An 8391-nucleotide genomic window follows, 5' to 3' on the forward strand; every position below is an offset into this window, starting at 1 on the left:
TCTCCATCTCCCAACTCCCTGTCTACGACAAGGATTGGTCAGATTGTGGAGAAGACTTAGTCGCCTGCCTTATGGACATGATATAGTAGCAGTACAATGCTACACCATTCCCCCTAGGGGCCGCTGTAAGCCCTCTATCATTATTGTCAAGATTCCCTTCCGTACACATGGCCTTCCCCATGATGTTTACAGTGGTGGAGAGTACCACCCTACCTGACCATATCAACCTTCCCCCGTCAATGACAGAATTGCTAGCGTCTAGGCCATCCTGCCAAACACTTCCGTTCCACAGCCAGAAGACAGGAAGCACGTCGACGGTTTTTCTCTTACTCTGTACTCCAATACTACCCCAAGATTTTTTTTCTGAACCAGGCTCATTTCAGAAGCAATGAAGTTTATGTAGATACACGGGAGATTTGCATATATTCTTGTTTCCAAATGACGATGTATTGATCATATATTAAATTATCTGAAAGTAATAAGGATCCAAATATGAAATAGCTAAGGAAGGAAGCAAATCATTATTGATGTTACCGTGTACAGCCAGGGTTGCAAAAGTTAAAGGAACATAAATTCATATAATGTGTGTGAGAGAGTGGATTCCAAAGTTATACTCCTTATGCATTCGGTTTTCAATCCGTAGGTCCAGTTTGTCATCATGTAAATTGGCTAGATGAAACCCTTATCCAAAGTAAACGGAACAAGGATTAGTTCCTCCACTGCGAATGAAGTCTGGTGCCATGACGACGGTGCCGTTAGGGTGGGTACACTGGACCTGGAGACACGCCAGTTCTTCCTTAGACAATTTCCAAAACCAGGCAACTCCGCAGTGCATGCAGTCGACCCTGGTCCCATCATCTGTGAGAATGAAAGTTATCATCTGTCACGTCACTCTTTCTCTCTGAATCTCTCTCTCTTCTCTTTCTTTCTTCCTTTCTCTCTCTCTCTCTCTCTCTTCTCTCTCTCTCTCTCCTCTCTCTCTCTCTCTCTCTCTCTCTCTCTCTCTCTCTCTCTCTCTCTCTCTCTCTCTCTCTCTCTCTCTCTCTTTCTACCCCTATCCCTACCCCCACCCCTATCCCTACTAACCATATCCCAACTCCCTGCCACCTATATCACTATCTCTCTATCCCATACAAGTGACCTGAGAACCTTTGGGAGTGAGTTCCCCCCCCCCATCTCCCTCCGTGCCAGAACCTCACCGTTAAGCCAGTGGATGATGGCTGTCTTCAGCAGGGGTTTGAAGACTGGATACAGCACGAAGGGCACGAGGGAGCTGTTGACCTTCATCGTAAACTCGGGGGTTCGGTGCGTCGTCGTAGCTGGTCGGAAGATTTGGGGGAATGATGGTGATGCGGGCGAGAGGGATTTTTGTTACAGCATTAGGAATTGCATTGCTACCCTCGTAATGATTATTGTCATTATTTGCGGTGATATTGTCAACACGAAGGCAAAATAACTGAGATACAAGATAATTACGAGATTCCGAGAAATTCAATCATCTACCGATTTTTTAAAGCGGGTTACTTACGAAAAAAATGTTGTGGATATAAGAGATGTAAATGTGTGAACAAATACACGGATAATGTGTATGTGCATGTGCCTGTCGCAAAAATTCTACTCACTAATGTTTATAAAATCTGCTTCCATGGTCTCCACTGCAGTTCTACTAGCCTGGATCTCCACATATTCTAAATAAGGAGAGGCCAGTTCGATGGAGTTGGTGTGGAGTTCCTTTTCCCCCAGGATCAGAACGCTACGAACGGTAGAAAAAGAGCCAAAAAAAGGTATGGATGAGAAGCTATTCATTCTCATTCATAGCCTTTTCAACGTCCGTTCAAAAATGTAAGTGATAAGAGGGAGGGAAGGAAATGTACAGAAGTGGAAGGTTGCAATAACACGGGGAGTGTAAATAAATTTTGTTGAGAGTTATAAGAATCCAGGACGGAATGGAACCAATAAAAACCAGTAAAATTGACATAAATGAAAATATGCGAATTAATTAATGGTATTAGAAATAGAATTTGCGTGAATCGGTGCGCTTGACACATTGAATCCGGAAAGGACATGCAATTTCTCAATGATTATTTCCCATGAATTGAAACAGTGATATCAAACTAAACTCACTTAAGCCCTGTCATTAGGCATATCTCTTAATTTATGCTTCTGGCGGTGCCATATGACCTTGATGTCTAGCACATTTATTTGTTTTAACCATTAACCATTATGCAGCTGGTCATTGAAACCATCGACGGGCATTAAGTCTCCGCTACATGTAACGCCTTTAATAACCTGGAGTTCGTCAAGGAGGAAGCTAATCAACTTACAGCTCCGTGAGGCCCGTAAGGTTCTTGAGGTCGAAGACTTGGCCCGCAACGACTGCACTTTCGTCTACGATCATGAGGGAGCGAAGGTGTGCCAACGAAGGTATCATGCGCGTGTCCACTGGCACCTGCAGGAAGAGAGGAAATGAAGAAGGGGACAAGTGGATTTTAAGTAAGATTCGCGGAACGTATGATACAAGTATTCTGAGAAGTCATCACGATAAAATGCTCAACTGAATTTCAAGATTGTGAAAACAGACTAATCAGAAGGGACACTTATTTTCATATCAATGTTAATTTTATGAAATGAGATGCAAGTACTTGGAGAAAATAATGATGGATTACGCTAACAGGTTTCAGGAACAAGCAAACTGTGTAGTCAGAGGTGAATTTTATTTTCATGCACAAATAAATTTCAGTGCAGACTATACTGCGTTGTTTATTACGTCACTTCGGTCTCACCTCAATAAGGTAGAGGTTTTCGAGGCCGGGGAAGGACTTCAACAATGAGAGGTCGTCGTATTTGAGGGAAGGACTCGACTTCAGCAGCGGACTTCTGTTCTTGACGCTCAGTGGGTCTCCAAGTATTCTACTGAAGCTTTCTCTCAGCCTTGTGGTATTTTCGTAACAAGGATCTCCAACTACGTTAGTGGGACAATTGGTCTGTAAGTACATGATATACCTCTAAATAAACAAAGTAAGAGTTACTGCAAGTTATTTTCGAATCCTCAGATACAAAGGTTTCGGTTTGAAGAAAATGATCCCCAACGACTCCCACTCCGTAAAGAAAATTTAAAGATAATTATAGGCCTTCCCTTACTTGTTTACATCTTTTCCATGCTGGTTCCTGAGGGTGACTGACTTCTCTGCTTCCCTTCGTGGGAAACTAATGGTAAGCTTCTCATCTTTAAAGAAGATTACTTCTCCCTGAACTTAGAAGCACGTGTCAACAAAATTCAGTCGACTTTCCAGAGGAATCTCGCAGCCCAATGAGCTAACACGCAAGGTGGAACTAGAGCACTGCCTTTGTCAGTTTTTATAAATCTAGACTGATTTAACTGACTAGCTGCAGGGAATATCCCAATGTCACTTATCTCTGCTACCTTCATCCTGTCTGTGTCAAGCTACAACGGTTGAGTGTAATATAAGACCATTTTACTACATTACAGATCTGTTACAGAGACACATTTCTTCATTTTGGTCGAAATTTCTTTGAGATCGTTAATGTTGACTTTCCAACTTCACTTGTAATTTTGTGGTCCCTCATGTCTTTTTATATTTTTTTACGTCAAACTTTGGCCATAACTCCAGGAACTTACACGTCATAAACTGAGCTAAAGCGCTGTCCTAGAGATATTGCATTTTCCTTTGCTCACCCAAAATGCGTATCTCGGCCATCATGATTATATTCATGATTTGTCATTTTTCGCGTCTTCGCTGCCACAGCTTTTCTTACAAGAATCTTAAAATAGTATCAGTAGGTACTAGACAGACAGCAAGTCTATTTACTTACATTATTCCTTTTCAACGCAATTTCAGGTTGCAAGCCTTTTTTCCCGTGACATCCCTTATTTACAAATAAAAAAATGTTCTAATTACAGCACCATTGTCTATATTGTCCTATTGTTATTTTTGCTTGTGTTTCTTTTCCAGAATCACTAAATTCCAAAGTAATTCGAATTGAACACAGACACATATAAGCAAACCAGCTGGAATAAAGTGGTAATGGAAACGCTAAAACTTTTTCAGACGATAAAAGTAAAATGGAATGTTTCGGTTTCACTATCCGATATGGGGTCTGCTAGAAACGTCATGGTTTTAGTATTTTATTATCAAAGGGGCTGTGTATCATTTCATGCTCAGAGAGTTGCTTTGACTGTATTTGCATCCCACTGCTACCTTGCACTGACGCTTTCCGAGAGGATGTTGAAATGTGCATAGATCATCTCATACTAGATGTGGCTAGGCTGCTACGGTATGAGGCCTATTATAGACGAATTTGGCGATAACAACCATTGTTGTGGGACGCAATGCGCCACATACCACCCTGTAGCAGTAACTCCGGGAGTTACTGTTACATTAGCCTGAAACAACAACTTTGCTGTGCGACTGGAATGCGCCAACAACCCGTGAAAGCAGGATCGCCTTCTACAGGCATTTAAGCTTCCAAGATAAATTTTACTCTTGATGATTCAGATGTATTGGCTCAAGCGATGACTGGTCGAAGCTCACTTTCGGAACGCTCACCAACCTGAGATGTATGTATCAACGTAAATTTCCTTATTTCAATTCACATTGTCATATCACACGTCTGTAAACCGACATATAAACTAGTACTGCCTTTATCAAAATGAATACCAAAGAATGATCGTTCTTTTCTGTGCCAGCATTTTTGCAAGATTCTTCCCGAATCCGACATTGCCCTCACATATAACAATCATTCATATCAGATTTAGTTAAAATCATGGAAGTGAAAGTTATATAATTACTAATAAGAAATAGATTCTATGTTCTGATCAAATAAATTAGATTTTAAAAGAAATCTATCAATACCGAATAATAGATAGTATGGACAGTCGGCCAAACCGGGATGGTGACGCGCTCTGGAACAGGGAAACATAGAAGCAACACCCGGAATTGGTCTTCATTCCCGTATGTAAAGTTGCCCATATTGATGAGGTCGTTGCAGGTGTCATTGAAGATGAAAGTGATGCCGAGAGTCACTCTGACGATGAGGAGGGAAAATTATATATATTATTCTCCTGTTATCCAAAAAGAGGTAATCTTGACTTGAACGAATATGTCTGTGGCAGAAAAATTAAAAATATAAGGTATACACAAAAATCAGTTCAAAGAACTTTTCTCTTGGTAAACGCCTTTAGCAATATTTTTTATCAAGGCGTATTGTTTTTCTTATCTATGAGTTAACCAAAAGATGAAGTAAGAGGTACAGAGCGAATAGGAGACGTGGTCCGTCTGTACTAACAAAAAACGGTGGGCGGCGAAGACCTCCATGTCGCAGGCAGAGCAGATTGTGCATCGGAGTTCGAGGCGGTCGCTGTTCGGACACTGGTGGAAGTCCAGGATGAATTAACCACAAATCTCTTTTTTACGCATGAAGTTTGTCTCGGATATGAAAATTAATGTTGACATTTCCACCTAAAGGAAGTAATGTAATTCTAAACGACCTTACCGAGTGACATGAACAGCCACCTAAGTGTTCTGGCGAAATGTCATCACAGGCTGAAAGATGGGAAAAAGTGACATGCGCAAATATTATGCAAGAGCTAAGTAACCTAAATATCACACAAAACCATGATGGTACCTGATCTTTATTATTATTATTATTATTATTCAAACTGATTATTTTCTCATTGTGTGTGTGTGTGTGTGTGTGTGTGTGTGTGTGTGTGTGTGTGTGTGTGTGTGTGTGTGTGTGTGTGTGTGTGTGTGTGTGTGTGTGTGTGTGTGTGTGTGCTGGTGTGTGTGATGTGTGTGTAGTGTGTGTTGGTGTGTGGTGTGTGTGGTGTGTGTGGTGGTGGTGCCCAGCAGTAAAGAAATAAAAACTTAAGGAAATCATAAATCTGTCATAGGCCGACTCACTCGTGACGTTGATGGGAGGATCCTGCATGTCGAGGCAGCCTGTGCCTAGTGACGAGGAGCCCACTTTAGCTGAAAAGGGAGGACCAGAACGCGGTTAGCAGAGTTACTCCCACTGTTTTCGGTTTCTCTCTCAATAATTGAAAGATGAAGATTTATGAATTGAGGAAATAGAATTATAATTTGACTATAAACACAGGAAGTTTTTCGTACTTGTTCAAGAGGGATATGTTTACCTCGCCGGTTTCATCCAAATTTAATAATATGGAATATTGAATGTTAGTAAGAATTATGGAAACTTTGCATTCCAAGTAGAAAATACTAACGAAATAAAATAAAACCACCACAATGATGTGATAGTAACAGTGGCAGTAGTAATGTTCCTTCATCTACAGTTAGTCAATAGTAATAAGTCTAATGTAATCTTTATGTAGAACATAAAACAAATTAGTATTATAAGCTGATAAGATAGTAAAATATGTAAACAAAGCACTTTCCTGCAAGAAGTCCTTCGAAAAAGGCAACAATAAGAATAACTAATATCACAAGAAGCTAGGCAATAAAGAAACAAATAAACAAGATACCAAAATATATATCGAAGAATTCACCAAAGAAAAGACTCACGCAGACAAGAAATGGTGCAGTCGAAGCCGGCTCTTCTCCTGGACCCGTTGGTGCTGAAGGCGATCCTGATGCTCTGTGAATACGTTCTGTAGAAACCGTGGATCCGCCCGCACCGCCTGTGAAGGAGGGGGAGGGGGGGGCGGAAGACGAGGGGAGAGTTAAGTGTGTGTCTATATATGTACACACACACACACACACACACACACACACACATATATATATATATATATATATATATATATATATATATATATATATATATATATATATGAGTGTATGTGTGTGTCTATATATATACATATATACATATATATACATATACCAAATATATATATACATATGTATATATATATATATATATATATATATATATATATATATATATATATATATATATAATATATGTGTGTGTGTGTGTGTGTGTGTAATAATAATAATAATAATAATAATAATAATAATCGGTTTATTGATTTTCATGCAGCCAGAAATGCAGCTGAAAATATACATAGAAACACAGATAGAGAGACAAACTATATATATTCATAAACATATAAACAACACATAACAAAGTAAACTAACAATGAATAACAACAATATAAACAGATAAACAAAAGTCAAGTACAAAATCAGGTGAGCTAGGATTGGATAAGTAAATATGGACTAGTGTTCGTTGATGAGTCGGACTAGAGTGGGTACTGTGCTCCGGTCAGCGGTCAGTGCGGGCCCTGATGGGCACCAGTTTGTTGGCGGCGCGTAGGGCCCGGCGAGGCGGCGGGGCGTCGGGGGGCAGCAGGTCACGGTGACGTGGATGGCACAGCAATTTTAGACCAAACTGCTGCAGTGAGGTTGAGTAGTGAGTGGCGAGGGTGATGAGGCCTAGGGCAGCCAGGGCGCCGTCATAGCTGGTATAGACAGGGCCGAGAATGATCTTGGCTGCCCTTTTCTGCACCCTCTCAAGTCGTAGCAGCTGGGAGGCGGCGAGGGAGGGGGACCAGGCGGGTGAGGCGTAGGTCAATTTAGGCAGGATGAATAGCCTGTAGATATTCTGAAGCTCCGGGAGTGGAACGCCAAGGGACTTGAGGCGACGCAGCATGTGAAGCCTGTACGAGGCAGACCTCACGATGTCTCTGACGTGCTGCGTCCAGGAGAGCTTATCGTCGAACAGCTTGGTGGAACGGACTACGTCGAGCGGATGGTTGTCCAGCGTGAGGATGGGCGAGGGGGCGGGGTTGGTGGAGAAGTCGAACTGCATCACAACTGACTTCTGGCGATTGATGGTGACGTGATTTGCGGTGGTCTAGGAGAGGAGGTTGTCGAGGGTGCGCTGGATGGCGGAGTGGTCAGGGCAGGAACTATCAATGGCGGCGGCGATGGTCGAGTCATCCACGTATTTCCAACGATGCTCGGTATCGAGGAGAGCGTCGTTAATCATGACTAGGAAGCATAGGGGGCCCATTCTAGTCCCCTGGGGGACTCCGCACGTGAGTGGCAGAAGGCTGGAGACTTGACCCTGCACGCGCACGGCCCGTTGCCTGTTGGAGAGAAAGTCTGCCAGCCAGGGGACGAGGCACTCCCTGATGCCCGTGGAAGCTGCTGCTTTTGAGATGACTGTAGTGTGATCCACCAGGTCGAAAGCTTTCTTGAAATCTATGAACATGCTGGTGACGGAGGATTTGCGCTTGTCGAGGTGGGCGTGGACGAAGTCGAGGAAGCTGACGAGGCAGTGTGTGGTGGAAGAGGAGCGCATGTTGCCGAACTGCCGAGTGCCAACGCTGGGCGCGAGGTCCTGGTAAGCCCAGTCGGCGACAAAGCTTTCACACAGCAGGCTGGGCAACGGAGTAATGGC

At 42.5% G+C, this 8391-nt stretch overlaps 1 protein-coding gene across 1 annotated transcript in view; it reads right to left on the minus strand.

Annotated features, from left to right (window-relative positions):
- Positions 1–506: 506 nt before the first annotated feature.
- Positions 507–8391, minus strand: part of LOC119582535 — a 16072-nt gene continuing 8187 nt past the window's right edge. The window contains exons 5-14 of the mRNA XM_037930853.1: positions 6546–6661; positions 5925–5993; positions 5515–5564; positions 5308–5390; positions 4875–5046; positions 2784–2984; positions 2325–2449; positions 1623–1753; positions 1200–1319; positions 507–858 (exon numbers count right to left, since the gene is read on the minus strand). Coding sequence (XP_037786781.1) covers positions 683–858; positions 1200–1319; positions 1623–1753; positions 2325–2449; positions 2784–2984; positions 4875–5046; positions 5308–5390; positions 5515–5564; positions 5925–5993; positions 6546–6661 — 1243 coding nt within the window. The 3' untranslated portion in view covers positions 507–682. The remainder of the gene's footprint in view (positions 859–1199; positions 1320–1622; positions 1754–2324; positions 2450–2783; positions 2985–4874; positions 5047–5307; positions 5391–5514; positions 5565–5924; positions 5994–6545; positions 6662–8391) is intronic.

This window comes from Penaeus monodon, chromosome 16 (assembly GCF_015228065.2).
Source record: "Penaeus monodon isolate SGIC_2016 chromosome 16, NSTDA_Pmon_1, whole genome shotgun sequence".
NCBI classification, from domain to species: domain Eukaryota; kingdom Metazoa; phylum Arthropoda; class Malacostraca; order Decapoda; family Penaeidae; genus Penaeus; species Penaeus monodon.